The sequence below is a fragment of the Salvelinus alpinus genome, chromosome 13 (assembly GCF_045679555.1).
Source record: "Salvelinus alpinus chromosome 13, SLU_Salpinus.1, whole genome shotgun sequence".
Classification (NCBI taxonomy): domain Eukaryota; kingdom Metazoa; phylum Chordata; class Actinopteri; order Salmoniformes; family Salmonidae; genus Salvelinus; species Salvelinus alpinus.
Window position 1 is genome coordinate 35,466,076 of NC_092098.1, and position 17,148 is coordinate 35,483,223.

Below are 17,148 nucleotides of genomic sequence, written 5' to 3' on the forward strand. Positions count from 1 at the left end.
CCCCTATGGCTGCGTTTGCACAGGCAGGCCAATTCTGATATTTTTTCCACTAATTGGTCTTTTGACCAATCACTTCAGATCTTTTTCAGAGCTGATCTGATTGCTCAAAATACCAATTAGGGAAAAAAAGATCAGAATTGGGCTGCCTGTGTGAACGCAGCCATTATGCACATGAGCCATGAAAATCCCAAAGCTACTTACTATCTGCTTATTCTGGAGAGTCATTGTGTTCCGTGCTTTGCCAGGATGGCTAATTTCAAAACCCAATATAGACTGTTTATAGATGTTTGTGACAAAATTAATCTCTCTTTGTCAAATTCCTATCCTCACAAATACCTGAATACATTTTCATCTGTTTGAGGACAAGATATATGGATTGTCACATTATGTAAGAATACAGAAAGGAGTTCAGAAGAATGCTAAAGAATAGGAGCAGTAAGTAAGAATAAGTGAAGGTTGTGAGGTTTGATTGTCATTTGTCAATTGTGATGATAGCTGAACTAGCTGAACCCTGAAAACAGATGTTAGCTGGCTGGTCCATCTGCTAGCCTTTAAGCTAGGAACTAGCAAGTAAATTAGATAGCAACTAGCAAGTAACAGAGCTAGCAAGTTCCTAGGCTAGCAAGTCACTAAGGCTGCAACTAGAGCCCTCAAACTCAACTCTGGACCTCAAAGGCAGTTCCACTGCATTATTTCATTGTTCCCCTCTAATCAGGGACTGATTTAGACCTTTGACACCAGGTGTGTGCAATTAATTATCAGATAGAACAGAAAAACAGCGGTCTCCAGACTTTTTAGTGTAAGAGTTTAATACCCCTGAACTAGAGGGTGCACATATAAGAGCCAAATCCTAATTAAGGATGTTGTCCATAGTGAAGTAGCCGGTTTGAATCCTGACCTATATAAATATTATAACATATACAAACATTTATTCTACTTCATCGACCAGCACTTCAACATAAACAGGTTTTAATTAGCCATCATGTATAGCAAAACAGACGCAAAGCCCCCACAAGGCCTCATAGCTTGATATATAGTACAAGATAATTCAAACCCCCTTCTTTTGTTGACAGATCTAGAGGGAACTAGGATTGGACTGCCATTTTCACATTTCAAGAAAAGCCAATCATTCTGTGAAAAGGGGTATTGAAGATTTGATGGTTTTCTTGCTTCACTTGTAAAATTCCTCATTCAGCTGTATTCCCTACAGACAGCCCACCAGTGGAGCACATATCTAGTATTTTCCATTGGACTAGATTTGTCCGGGACTTGACAAATGACACTGTCGTTATGCTCAGTGTCATGTGTTCACTCTACATAAATGGGAAAGGGCACTCCATAATTCATCCTTGTGAAAGAAGGGTTCTGTAATAAAATCACAACTCTGTTTAATTTCAATTTAATATTTCTTTATTATAGAAAATACAGTATAGTGAATATAATAATCCTACTTCTGTCATAAATAGTACACAGATGAAGTTATAAACAGACCTTTTAAAACAAACCATTGCTTTGGACTAAAAACAATGCTCTGTTTTCAGAGTCCACAAGCCAGTTACCTTCACCTTCAGAAGGCATTTGCCCTGAAGTAGTAGTGTATGGTTTGACCACCCTTAAACTAAAGTGGCTGTTTAATATTGAAACAGTGTGCTTTCGTCTAGTGTGTTGTCTTGTGTTTGGTAATGGAAAACAGAATCTCTGTTCCCTACACTCTGTGGTCATGCTCTAAAACAGTGGTTTTATAGTCCCGTACCCCTTCAAACGTTCAACCTCCAGCTGCGTACGCACCAGGGTCAGCACACTCTCAAATGTCGTTTTTTTGCCATAATTGTAAGCCTGCCACACATATACATGTACATATACACATTTATTAAACATAAGAATGAGTGTGAGTTTTTGTCACAACCCGGCTTGTGGGAAGTGACAAAGAGCTCTTATAGGACCAGGGCACAAATAATAATAATAATCAATCATTTTGCTCTTTATTTAACCATCTTACATATAAAACCTTATTTGTTCATCGAAATTGTGAAGAACTCACCACAGGTTAATGAGAAGGGTGTGCTTGAAAGGATGCACATAACAGTCTGTCTTAAATCATTTTCCACACACAGTCTGTGCCTGTATTTAGTTTTCATGCTAGTGAGGGCCGAGAATCCACTTTCCCATAGCTACGTGGTTGCAAAGGGCATCAGTGTCTTAACAGCACGATTTGCCAAGGCAGGATAATCTGAGCGCAGCCCAATCCAGAAATCTGCTAGTGGCTTCTGATTGGATTCAATTTTCACAGAACCGCTTGTTGCAATTTTGATGAGGCTCTCTTGTTCAGATATAGATAAGTGGACTGGAGGCAGGGCATGAAAGGGATAACGAATCCAGTTGTTTGTGTCTTCTGTTTCGGGAAAGTACCTGCATAATTGCGCACCCAACTCACTCAGGTGCTTCACTATATCACATTTGACATATCCGTAAGCTTGAGTTCATTTGCACACAAAAAATCATACAATGATGGAAAGACCTGTGTGTTTGTCCCGCACATTGAATATAGTTGCGGAGAATCCCTGTAATCCTAGATTCAGATCATTCAGGTGAGAAAAAAGATCACGCAGATAGGCCTGTCGTGTGAGAAACTCGTCATCATGCAAGCGGTCAGAAAATTATGGTCAGTAAATAAAACTTTAAGATCGTCTGTCAATAAAAAAAAAAAAAGAACGTGTCAATACTTTGCTCTTTGATAACCAGCGCAGTTCTGTATGTTGTAAAGCGTAACATGGTCGCTGCCCATATCATTGCATAGTGCAGATAATACACGAGAGTTCAGGGGCCTTGTTTTAACAAAGTTAACCATTTTCACTGTAGTGTCCAAAACTTCTTTCAAGCTATCAGGTATTCCCTTGGCAGCAAGAACCTCTCGGTGGATGTACAGTGTACCGAAGTGGCGTCGGGAGCAACTGCTTGCACAAACGTTACCACTCCACTATGTCTCCCTGTCATGGCTTTTGCGCCATCAGTACAGATACCAACATGATCAGCAGCTAGAGTAACGGTAAATGTGATTGGATGTTAATTATTTGACTAGGCTAATTGTATTTGACATTGTGTTGTTATTTCGCTGAACACTAGATAGTTAAATGTTATTTTTGGTAGTGAAACGAGGCTGCCCAGCCGAGAAAAAAACCTAACCCAAATGTATAGCCCCGTTGGAAAGTATAAATGGATTGTTTGAAAATGTGAAGATTATTATATTTATTTATTTGTATAAATGTGAATCACATTTTTATTTGGCGTACCCCCGACGGCATTGTGCGTACCCCCCAGTTTGGGAATACCTGCTACAGACCAACACAGGGAGTTCAGAGATAATCACAGGTACACTATAATTACAGTTCAAACTAATGCCCAAATCAAGCTCACAATGAGTATTGATGTTTTAAAGCACCTCTTCTCATGGCCTCCTCCTCAATACATATTACAATAGACAGGGCTGGTAATTAGCCACTCTGACATTAGCTAATTATTTTAAACAGAATTGAAGGCTCTCGATTAGCAAACTGCTATTTAATTTAACCTGATTGTATTTTGTCATTGTTTTGTCTGGCTATGTTGTATGTAGCCAAACGTCCCCTCACGTAGACCGACAGGCTGTGTCTGAAAACATTATCCTTGTTTCCTCTCTCCTTCTTTCCTTAATTCCTCTCAAAGCTCATTAGAAGAGGGGGTCCCAGTGAGCGACTTTCGATCCTTTCCGCCAATGACTTTTGAGAGGAATTAAGGAAACAAGGATGTAGGAAGCAAGGATTTGATGTTTAGTAATGTTTTCAGACACAGCCCAGGCTCCATCATGTTTGTCTCGCCAGATAGTTGTGAGATCATTTATATGTCTCTCTTGTCTGAGGGAGCCCAACAAAGTTGCTACCGTACGTTGCAGCCAATGTAATTTTCTCCCCTATATGTGTCAGTTCCCCAGCTCTGTTCCCCGCTTCTGCATTGATTGTTTTTCTGTTTGCTAAGCTGTTTATGTCTCGTTCCATGTCCGTTATTTATTAAATGTTACTCCCCGTACCTGCTTCGTCTCTCCAGCGTCATCCTTGTGATAGATCGTGACAGCCAGGCTATCATTTATCTCTTTGCTGGGGCTCTGGGAGCAGCCCGTGCTCCTGACAATGATCTGCAATCACTAAAATCTTCTGCTGCGACTTGGTGACCTATCCATATATTAGAGCCGTAGTCCACATATAAATAAGAAGAAGGCTAGTACACATCATTTTGAGAAAACATGGAGCTTTTTAATAACATGCCCGACAGAGGGACGGAGGCTTATGCTTCAAGATTTCTCCAACATCATGTTAATGATTAACAATTAAAGGGACACTCATTGTACTGGAGTGAAAACATTTGTTGTACAAGGATATCTAGTGAGAGAGGATCTGAGGCTCTGGAAGACATTGTTTGTCTGACTGCGTCTTTTTTTGCAGGTAAATGGAGATCTTTCTAATGCATCCTGTTCCTAATATTACCATATTTCCAGCTGTCAGTATCCATGTCCTGCAGATACATATCAAAGCGATAACTCGTTATTATCCCTGATAGTGATGTTGTTATTTTTAAATGTTAAGGTCTGGAGTTGTTTTCTAGATATGTAACTCTCAATGACCAGATCTCTTCTTTACATTGGGTTTCACATAAGATGTTGCTATATAGCAAAAATAAAAATAATAATAATGCTAACAATAAGGTATTTCTATCTTTATTAACCAAATATGTTTGCTTGCAGCCTAACATTTTATGCCGCTGCTGTGCCAGGTTGGTTCTCTATTTTATTTGTTATCTATTCAAGACCTCTCCAAATTGGATCTGCATTTGGCCATTAACAATTTAGATTTCCCAGTAGTGCTATTAACCTACTGAAGCATGCTGAAGTCAATCAGTTTGGGAAGTTTAAACTGCAAGGAGGTTCCGCAACCTGACATTAAAGTGGCACAAGGGAAATGAAAATGTGAGGACACCGAAATCAGTCTAAACATTTTGTAAAAATCAGTTCATGCTGTCTATTAGCAAGCAAATTACCACAAATTAATGCTGCTGTCTAGTCAGATTTTCAAATCAGGATGGAACAATATTGTAGGAGTAAGAAACACTGAATTACAGCTTAGAATTCCTTAGTAAACAACATTAAAGGTAATATGACGTTATAACGTACTAAAACCATGTAACAAAAGGAAATGTAAATGGACAGTTTGACAGGTCTTTTTACACTACAGTGTTGGGTTGCCATTGGAGTTCTATTTCAAATCGAATCAAAGTTTTTGTCACATGCTTCATAAACAACTGGTGTAGTAAACTAACAGTGAAATGCTTACTTCCCAACAATGCAGAGAAAAAAATAGAAAAATAACATATTAATAGAAAAATAATAAGACAAGGAAAAAAGTAACAAATATATATATATTTTTTATTCATCCCCCTCTTCCGAGGACAAAAATATATATTTCTTGTTTTAACAGTTTTTTTTGTTACGTATACATACTGTACATATATTTTACATATTACATTTTGCATACTACATACATGGTACCTTTATATCCATCATTTCAAAGATATATATGACAAAGGTATATATACACTGCTCAAAAAAATATAGGGAACACTTAAACAACACAATGTAACTCCAAGTCAATCACACTTCTGTGAAATCAAACTGTCCACTTAGGAAGCAACACTGATTGACAATAAATTTCACATGCTGTTGTGCAAATGGAATAGACAAAAGGTGGAAATTATAGGCAATTAGCAAGACACCCCCAATAAAGGAGTGGTTCTGCAGGTGGTGACCACAGACCACTTCTCAGTTCCTATGCTTCCTGGCTGATGTTTTGGTCACTTTTGAATGCTGGCGGTGCTTTCACTCTAGTGGTAGCATGAGACGGAGTCTACAACCCACACAAGTGGCTTAGGTAGTGCAGCTCATCCAGGATGGCACATCAATGCGAGCTGTGGCAAGAAGGTTTGCTGTGTCTGTCAGCGTAGTGTCCAGAGCATGGAGGCGCTACCAGGAGACAGGCCAGTACATCAGGAGACGTGGAGGAGGCCGTTGGAGGGCAACAACCCAGCAGCAGGACCGCTACCTCCGCCTTTGTGCAAGGAGGAGCACTGCCAGAGCCCTGCAAAATGACCTCCAGCAGGCCACAAATGTGCATGTGTCAGCATATGGTCTCACAAGGGTCTGAGGATCTCATCTCTGTACCTAATGGCAGTCAGGCTACCTCTGGCGAGCACATGGAGGGCTGTGCGGCCCCACAAAGAAATGCCACCCCACACCAGTCAGTGTCTAGTTTGAGTGTCTAGTTTGAGAAACAGACTTCTCACAAGTCCTCAACTGGCAGCTTCATTAAATAGTACCCGCAAAACACCAGTCTCAACGTCAACAGTGAAGAGGTGACTCCGGGATGCTGGCCTTCTAGGCAGAGTTCCTCTGTCCAGTGTCTGTGTTCTTTTGCCCATCTTAATCCTTTATTTTTATTGGCCAGTCTGAGATATGGCTTTTTCTTTGCAACTCTACCTAGAAGGCCAGCATCCCGGAGTCACCTCTTCACTGTTGATGTTGAGACTGGTGTTTTGCGGGTACTATTTAATGAAGCCAGTCTGAGATATGCTTTTTCTTCGCAACTCTGCCTAGAAGGCCAGCATCCCGGAGTCGTCTCTTCACTGTTGACGTTGAGACTGGTGTTTTGCGGGTACTGATTATACTTTGGATCAGTACACCCAGTCATTACAAAAGATACAGGCGCCCTTCCTAACTCAGTTGCCAGAGAGGAAGGAAACCGCTCAGGAATTTCACAGAGGCCAGTGGTGACTTTTAAACAGTTACCGATTTTAATGGCTATGATAGGAGAAACTGAGGATGGCTCAACAACATTGTAGTTACTCCACAATACTAACCTAATTGACAGAGTGAAAAGAAGGAAGACTGTACAGAATAAAACATATTCAAAAACATGCATCCTGTTTGCAACAAGGCATTAAAGTAATAATGCAAAAAATGTGGCAAAGCAATTAACTTTTTGACCTGAATACAAAGTGTTATATTTGAGGCAAATCCAATGCAACTTATTACTGAGTACCACTCTCCATATTTTAAAGCACGTGGCTGCATCCCGTTATGAGTATATCGTTAAGGACTGGGGATTTTTTTCAGGATAAAGAATTGATGAAATGGAGCTAAGCCCAGGCAAAATCCTAGAGGAAAAACTGGTTCAGTCTGCTTTCGACCAGACACTGGGAGATAAATTCACCTTTCAGCAGGACAATAACCCAAAACACAAGGCCAAATCTACACTGGAGTTGCTTTCTATTCAGGCTATAACGTGACAAAATGTGGACTAAGTCAAGGGGTATGAATACATTCTGAAGGCACTGTATGTGATATGTCAAAAGAGATTAGTGCATAAAGGTTAAATACAGAAATTGGTTAACTATTTAACTAACTATTTCCATTGTAGTTCTATTGCCATATATTGCCATTGGAGTTCAATTTAGGTAATTTTAAGGCTTAGGTGATTGTAAGACAAAACCAATTTGGATAGTATTTGCTTGTAATATTTATACAAGTAAGACATGCATTTTTTAACAATTGCTTCTACTATTGTAGCTGGCAACTCAGGACCACATGCTGTGTTCCCGTAATGATTAAGGGTGTCAATTTCGGCTATTTGTTGTCTGTTGAATCAATGAGTGGCCATGCCAACAAACAGTACATTTAAATATCCTGGTTCATAGAATGTTAATTGTTAATATTTCTAAATATTTCTCTCCCTGCAGCTCTCTCAAGGAAAAACACAGTACATGAATGTTATTGTATTTAATTCAACTCACTATCATTAAACCATGAAAGACATCATTCAGTGATGTACCAGACCAAAGTACTCCCATGGAGCTTTGCTCAATTGTAGTTTAATGTTCTCTACTACATAACTTACTGGGTTCTACTGTTTAATGCATAACGTATGAATTAAAGTAAATACTGTATGGTGTCTAATATAACTTATATGATTATTAGATGAACGGAAGAGATAAGGATGATTTTGTATAAAGTAAATATGGCGTCTGTCTGTTGGATGGTGATATGGAATCTCGAGCAGAATAGTTGTTATTCTATTAAATATCCCTCCACTCAGGTGGCTGACACTTTGTTATTCTGCGGTATCTATCGTCTTTCAATGTCCCCCTGGAACAGATGATTTTGTTGGCTGTTTATTTAACTGTGTGTGTCCAAGTTCGGCTTGGTCTCTGTGGCGGTAGGCGAGCTCCGTATAAGTATCTGTCTCAGCCTTGATTCCTGAATGAAGAGTTGAGGGCACAATAAGTAACACTTATTATCAAGGGACACATGGAGGTATGCTCGAGTTCACCGCCATATTTTTGATGGAGGCCTCTGGATACAGAATTGATAGGCTCAGTAAAAACCTGCTGGATGTCCGCTCCAGTTAAAAGGATTTATGGTGTAAGAGCTCATACTGTAGTCATTAGGGACGAATGGAGAGGCAGCAACACTGGATGGCGTACAGACATGGCTGTCCTCACTGCAGCAGTCGAAACACAATCTCAAAATGACATAGTTATTTTAGAAACAAGAGGGTGTGAGCTGAGGAAAGCAGAGAGAAAAAGGGAGGGAAGACTTTTGTTTGTGAATGCAGTCATTGCCAAGCGACGTCAGAGTGTTTGGTATCATTGAGAACTGCTTAATCTTGTGGTTGTCAATGGTTCCAATACATTCCCTACACTTCTGCTGGCCCATAGACTACTTTCAGGGCGAGGAACCATCTAACATCAAGTTGTAAATTAGTGAACTACTCTTTTAAGGCAAGCTTTCCTCTTTTGACCTTGTGATGTGTCTGAATTTTTCTGTGAAGGAGGGGTTTGCTATTGTTTGCCCTCGTACTGGACTTCATCAGAAACATAATTCAACTAGGCATTGTACTACCTGGCCTATACTGGAATCATGTGATCTGAACTAAGCGATATTTGCATATTTTTGCAACATTTATTTCAATGTTTAAAGAATACTCCCAAACTATGGGTTATTTGTTGTGTTACAAACATTCCATACACTTTTCACATCTCCATGTTTTACCCTGGTGACAGCCATTTAATCCTCTTGGAATAATGACTGAATGTGGTGAACACAGTTAAACTGACGGTTTGTGCTATCAGCGATTCACATTGACACCCACCATTGTACTGTGAAGCAAAAGCCTTGACACCGGGTTACAAGTGGCTCTGACAGCTATCATAGATTCCCTATCATTAATTGTGATAATACAGTAACATGCAGCGAGACTGTGTACACATTCAACACTGCTGACCTTTCTCTTGAATAAATGAATACCTAATGAATAATTCATCATAATTATTTGTTGTATTATTTTTCTGCCTTGTTTTCGGAGTAAAAGTAATACACATGCCACAACCACGCGTGACCTTCTCATGGAACAATGATGAATATTTATAGAGCACTATTTTCACGACAAAAGTGGTCAGAGTGGTGTATGTGATTTAACATTATTTACGCTATTTAGATTAACAACAAATATGTGATGTTCCTGTAAATATTTCAGTCAAAACCGTTTTATTACTTGAGTGGTTATAGTATTTCAATTACAAGAAGAGGGATTAAACTCATCATGGTCCAGACTGAAGGCGTCAGTAGCTCTCCAGGACCAGTGTTGGACATCTCTGCTCTGTAGATATTCAACTTACTGACAGTTTCATTTGTTGTCAACTGCAACATGAAACAAACTTTTACAGCAAGGGTAGTAGTAACTGGTTTAAGGGAAGCGGGAGGATTTATACTGTTCTCTCTGTCCATCTAATCGGTCTTCTTATTTACTTAATGAAATACATGTGAACATTGATTACTAAGACAACTTAGTAACTGCATGACAAGGAGAGGCAGTTGATTAATGAATGTAGCGGGTAGTGTTGATGGTATGACCATTTACAGATCATAAGGCAATCCATAGTAAGTTATTTATCATGTCAGATAAATAAAAGCACAACCAATCTTTCAAAACAACCTTTAACTTTCCTCTTTGTTGCAAAGCGAACAAAGGGTCACTGAACTAAAACACTCCAATAGGCTGTATTGCTGGACAGAGCAAAGGTTATTGGCCTTTTGTCATGAATATAACTTATTTGTTTTACTGTTGAATATTGTTATTTCACTTTTCCTTAGGTAATACTTTTTTGAAGAAATCAGTCACTCACGTTAACCTTTAGTCTTAGATTTGCATCACAAATTGTACAGTTCTCCAATAGTTTTGATATATGCCCACGGAGACTTGCTCTTCCTTGTCCCCGTTTGGTATGCGCTGGAAGTCGAATTGGTATTATGAGCATTATGATATTCCTCCACTGAAGTTCATTGGATTGAAGGTTAGGCAAAGAGGTTAGGATCCAATAATCTGTCCTGAATACAAATCACATGTTGTTTGTTACCACCAGTTCTCTTGGGGACTCAGAGAGACATCAGTTTAGGCTTCTCTCTTTTTCAAATAAATGGTTTGACTGGGCTTTTCCACAAAGCATGCCTACTGGAGAATGCCAAGGATATGCAAATCGGACTTGGGGTACATTCTCATTGTAAATTGAAATTTAGCACAGGTGCTGACATTTAAATCAATGTATCATGATAATTGTGACAGAATAAATTTGCAAAACACTAAGCATACGTTTTGTTTCCATAGAATGCTTGAATCATTTCTAATGAGCCTCGTGTATGTCATTTGGTGTTGAGTGTGCATAAAATCAATTTATAAGCCAAAAATTACCACCAATCAATAGACACACTGGATGTAGGAAAATAGACGCTAATGCTTCAAAAAGTATTCACACACCTCAACATTTTGTTGTGTTACAGCCTGAATTTAAAATTGATTAAATTGAGATGTATTGTCGCTGGCCTACATACAATACCCCATAATGTCAAAGTGGAATTATGTTTTCTAAATGTTTACAAATTAATAAAAAATGTAAAGCTGAAATGTCTTGAGTCAATAAGTATTCAACCCCTTTGTTATGGCAAACCTAAATAAGTTCAGGAGTAAACATGTGCTAAACAAGACACATAATAAGTTGCATGGACTCACTCTGTTTGCAATAATAGTTTTAACATGATTTTTCAATGACTACCTAATCTCTGTACCCAACATATACAATTAGCTGTATGGTCCCTCAGTCGAGCAGTGAATTTCAAACACAGATTCAACCACAAAGACCAGGGAGGTTTTCCAATGTCTCGCAAAGAAGGGCACCTATTGGTAGATGGGTAAAACGAAAAGGGGTCATTGAATATCCCTTTGAGCATGGTGATGTTATTAATTACATTTTGGATGGTGTATCAATACATGCAGTCCCTACAAAGATACAGGCGTCCTTCCTAACTTAGTTGCCGGGGAGGAAGGAAACCACTCAGGGATTTCCCCATGAGGCCAATGGTGACTTTTTAACAGTTAGAGTTTAATGGCTGTGATAGGAGAAAACTGAGGATGGATCAACATTGTAGTTACTCCACAATACTAACCTAATTGACAGAGTGAAAAGAATAATAATATAATTTCAGTAGTTCTCTATTATGATAAAAAAAATATCGCATAGCTCATTAGTACACCGTTGTGGTTGAATATATATGTATCTATTGTAGGTCCTAGGATACAACAATGAATAATGTGGAACAAATAAATACCATCAAAGGACACCTTAAAATGTACAATAATGAACACCTTGTGAAACAGCTGTGAAAACCAACCTGGCAATATTTAAGATTTTTAAAACATAAACGTTGATGTTTTTTTGATACAGTTAATCATTATTTTATTTTCACATATTTTTTTCTATATATGCATGTCAAGAGTGTCAAGTTCCTTGGTGTCCACATCACCAACAAACTATCATGGTATGTGTATGTATGTGTGTATATACAGTATACACGGATAGATTGTTGTTTCCATCAATGTAATTGTCTGCATCATTTCCAATCCACCATATATTTTGGGGGTAAATATATATATACACTGCTCAAAAAAATAAAGGGAACACTTAAACAACACAATGTAACTCCAAGTCAATCACACTTCTGTGAAATCAAACTGTCCACTTAGGAAGCAACACTGATTGACAATACATTTCACATGCTGTTGTGCAAATGGAATAGACAAAAGGTGGAAATTATAGGCAATTAGGCAGACACCCCCAATAAAGGAGTGATTCTGCAGGTGGTGACCACAGACCACTTCTCAGTTCCTATGCTTCCTGGCTGATGTTTTGGTCACTTTTGAATGCTGGCGGTGCTCTCACTCTAGTGGTAGCACGAGACGGAGTCTACAACCCACACAAGTGGCTCAGGTAGTGCAGCTCATCCAGGATGGCACATCAATGCGAGCTGTGGCAAGAAGGTTTGCTGTGTCTGTCAGCGTAGTGTCCAGAGCATGGAGGCGCTACCAGGAGACAGGCCAGTACATCAGGAGACGTGGAGGAGGCCGTAGGAGGGCAACAACCCAGCAGCAGGACCGCTACCTCCGCCTTTGAGCAGGAGGAGCACTGCCAGAGCCCTGCAAAATGACCTCCAGCAGGCCACAAATGTGCATGTGTCAGCATATGGTCTCACAAGGGCTCTGAGGATCTCATCTCGGTACCTGATGGCAGTCAGGCTAACAATGGCGAGCACATGGAGGGCTGTGCGGCCCCACAAAGAAATGCCACCCCACACCATGACTGACCCACCCCAAACCGGTCATGCTGGAGGATGTTGCAGGCAGCAGAACGTTCTCCACGGCGTCTCCAGACTCTGTCACGTCTGTCACATGTGCTCATGTGCTCAGTGTGAACCTGCTTTCATCTGTGAAGAGCACAGGGCGCCAGTCGCGAATTTGCCAATCTTGGTGTTCTCTGGCAAATGCCAAACGTCCTGCACGGTGTTGGGCTGTAAGCACAACCCCCACCTGTGGACGTCGGGCCCTCATACCACCCTCATGGAGTCTGTTTCTGACCGTTTGAGCAGACACATGCACATTTGTGGCCTGCTGGAGGTCATTTTGCAGGGCTCTGGCAGTGCTCCTCCTGCTCAAAGGCGGAGGTAGCGGTCCTGCTGCTGGGTTGTTGCCCTCCTACGGCCTCCTCCACGTCTCCTGATGTACTGGCCTGTCTCCTGGTAGCGCCTCCATGCTCTGGACACTACGCTGACAGACACAGCAAACCTTCTTGCCACAGCTCGCATTGATGTGCCATCCTGGATGAGCTGCACTACCTGAGCCACTTGTGTGGGTTGTAGACTCCGTCTCGTGCTACCACTAGAGTGAGAGCACCGCCAGCATTCAAAAGTGACCAAAACATCAGCCAGGAAGCATAGGAACTGAGAAGTGGTCTGTGATCACCACCTGCAGAATCACTCCTTTATTGGGGGTGTCTGCCTAATTGCCTATAATTTCCACCTTTTGTCTATTCCATTTGCACAACAGCATGTGAAATTTATTGTCAATCAGTGTTGCTTCCTAAGTGGACAGTTTGATTTCACAGAAGTGTGATTGACTTGGAGTTACATTGTGTTGTTTAAGTGTTCCCTTTATTTTTTTGAGCAGTGTATATAAACACATACATACATACACATTATGTGTATATATATATACATATATATATATACACACATACATATCCATACATATACACACACACATATATACACACACACATATATATATATATATGTGTATATATATTTACCCCAAAAATATATGGTGGATTGGAAATGATGCAGACAATTACATTGATGGAAACAACAATCTATCCGTAATATTAAAGCTGATCCACTCCCACTTTTAGCTATCATGGTCCAAACACAAGAAGAGGGCACGATAACACCTTTTCCCCCTCAGGAGACTGAAAAGATTTGGCATGGTTCCCCAGACCCTTAAAAGTTCTACAGCTGCACCATCGAAAGCATCCGGACCATTTGCATCACCGCCTGGTATGGCAACTGCTCAGCATCCGACCATAAAGCGCTACATAGGGTAGTGCGTACGGCACAATACATCACTGAAGCCAAGCTTCCTGCCATCCAGGACCTATATACTAGGTGGTGTCAGAGGAAGTCTTTGACTCCAGTCACCCAAATCATAGACTGTTCTCTCTGCTACCGCACGGTAAGCGGTGCCGGAGCGCGTTTAGTACAAACCGTTCCGCAACGTAGCAAACGATCATCAAGTGAACTGAATGCACCTCAGGTGTTTTTGTCTGGGGCTACAACATAAATGTGTGCAGTTGGGGTACTCGGGGAGAGCTCAAAGAAGTCAGTTATGTTATCAAGGTCCTGGGGACTCACAGGCTGTTGTTCCATTCCAGTGCTAACATACTTGATTGAAATTCTCAAGGGCATGGTGTTTAGTTGAATCAGATGTGCTACTATTGGTCTGGAACAAAAGCCTGTACATCATGTGGGTCCCCAGCAACAGTATTGAAGAACACTGCTAACCTATATTGTATAAGAAATCCTGAGGTCTTACTTTATCAAAAACGTCATACAAAAGCCACATCCTCACACAATAGTAGCATCAGCTGCACCATCGAGAGCATCCTGACGGGTTGCATCACTGCCTGGTATGGCAACTGCTCGACCTCTGACCGCACGGCAAGCAGTACCGGAGCTCTAAGTCTAGGTCCAAGAGGCTCCTAAACAGCTTCTACCCCCAAGCCATAAGACTCCTGAACAGCTAATCAAATGGCTACCCAGACTATTTGCATTGCCCCCCCCCCCCCCCCCCACCACGCTGCTGCTACTCTCTGTTATTATCTATGCATAGCCACTTCTCCACCGGTGCCCTCGCACATTGACACATTGACTCTGTACCGGTACCCCCTGTATATAGCCCCACTATTGTTGATTACTGCTGCTCTTTAATTATTTGTTATTCTTTATTCTCTTACTTTTTTTTGATATTTTCTTAAAACTGCATTGTTGGTTAAGGGCTTGTAAGTAAGCATTTCACTGTAAGGTGTTGTATTCGGCACATGTGACAAATAACATTTGATTTGATTTGGTCGGTCAGACATCACTTGATGAACATCACTCGATTGTGCTTCACAACAGAATGGACACAATAGAACACTGTAAAACTATGCTGAAATGCATAACACATCCTCTCTCTGTTATTTCTGTTTTCCTCACAGATGTACTGTGGATAGCAAGGTATCGCGGGTCGCTTGGCTCAACCGCACCACCATTCTCTACGCGGGGGCTGACAAGTGGTCTCTGGACCCTCGAGTGGTCCGAATGGACAACACACCCATGACAGAGTACAGCATAAAGATCCAGAATGTGAATGTACACGACGAGGGGCCCTACGTGTGCTCCATCCTCACAAGCAACAAACCCAAATCATCCAAAGTGCATCTCATCGTTCAAGGTACTGCACTTCTTCTTCTCTCAGATTCTGTACAGATTCTGTACATTTACATAGTTGTGGTTTGTGATGAGAGATTTGTCAATTTTCCTTCTAGACGCATAGGGCTGAATAGATATCACTATCCTTGCTTGGTAGTCTGACTGATTTTAGTGTTACGTTTACAGATGCTATATTTCAAACTCGGGACTGTGATTGTTTTGACTTAACCGGTGGGAAGGCATGAGAGATAAAGAGAAGGAAAACTTCTTAGTCCCCTCGCCAGGATGATCTAATTATCTGAAACTTGCCAAACGTGACTCCCTGAGATGAAATTGGGATTTAATCTAGGTTTAATTTCAGATCGTTGATAGATATTGATTTGGGGACACAGCAAGTTGGGGAATACCGTGGCCCCGTTTCAGTGCAAGGGCTTACTAAATCAGCTGTCGATACCTGGACTTTTGTTATCATTTACAGTGAACTCAATTTTCTTCTCGCTCAGTTTCCAAAAACAATTAGCACCACTGCCCTTTGTCGGTTTTAGTGGTACAGATCATGTAGACACACTCATTTGACGTTTAATTAAAACTGAACAAGATTAACTAAGGACGAGACAGTTTTTTATCATGTAAGATCTTGCATTTAGAAAGGGACTAATGCCACAACAAACAACAGTATGCATGGAATCATAAAATAATTGACATTAGACATTATTTGGCAATGTCTATTTCTTGCTCAAAAGAGTCCCCAAGGGTTCTTTATTGTCTTATTTGAAAATGCTACTTTTTTCTAAGAAAACAATGTATTATCTGTTACTCATTAACCTATTGAATTTAGCCCTGACACTAATTACTGGGAAAATAAATAAAATAATTGCCAGTTATTTACTTTTAGAATTAGCAGCGGCTTTAAATAAAATAAAAAAAAGAGTTCAGTCTGTGAACACAGAACAAATTACTGTACTTAAATCATTATTCCAAACTGTAATTAACAGATCATTGGAAGGAATTCCGGCTACTCCGTATAATTACTCTTCATAATATGTCATTCATTTATATGCTGCTGCTAGTCTGTACTTTATTTTACTCTTATTATTATCTATCCTGATGCCTAGTCACTTTACCTTGCCTTCATGTGCATATCTACCTCAAATACCTCATACCCCTGCACATTGATCTGGTACTCCCTGTATATAGCTCCATTCTTGTGTATTTCATTCCTTGTGTTAATATATACACTACCATTCAAAAGTTTGGGGTCACTTAGAAATGTCCTTGTTTTTTAAAGAAGAACACTTTTTTGGTCCACTAAAATAACATCAAATTGATCAGAAATACAGTGTAGACATTGTTAATGTTGTAAATGACTATTGTAGCTGGAAACGGCTGATATTTAATGGAATATCTACGTAGGCGTACAGAGGCCCATTATCAGCAACCATCACTCCTGTGTTCCAATGGCACGTTGTGTTAGCTAATCAAAGTTTATCATTTTAAAAGGCTAATTGATCATTAGAAAACCCGTTTGCAATTATGTTAGCACAGCTGGAAACTGTTGTTCTGATTAAAGAAGCAATAAACCTGGCTTTCTTTAGACTAGTTGAGTATCTGGAGAATCAGCATTTGTGGGTTTGATTACAGGCTCAAAATGGCCAGAAACAAAGACTTTCTTCTGAAACTCGTCAGTCTATTGTTCTGAGAAATACAGGCTATTCCTT

At 40.2% G+C, this 17,148-nt stretch overlaps 1 protein-coding gene across 2 annotated transcripts in view; it reads left to right on the forward strand.

Moving 5' to 3' along the window:
- LOC139537587 (opioid-binding protein/cell adhesion molecule-like) overlaps positions 1-17,148 on the forward strand; it is a 345,719-nt gene that overhangs the window by 241,455 nt on the left and 87,116 nt on the right. For both annotated transcript variants that reach the window (XM_071339070.1, XM_071339069.1), the window contains one exon: positions 15,217-15,452. In XM_071339070.1, the coding sequence (XP_071195171.1) occupies positions 15,217-15,452 (236 nt within the window). The remainder of the gene's footprint in view (positions 1-15,216; positions 15,453-17,148) is intronic.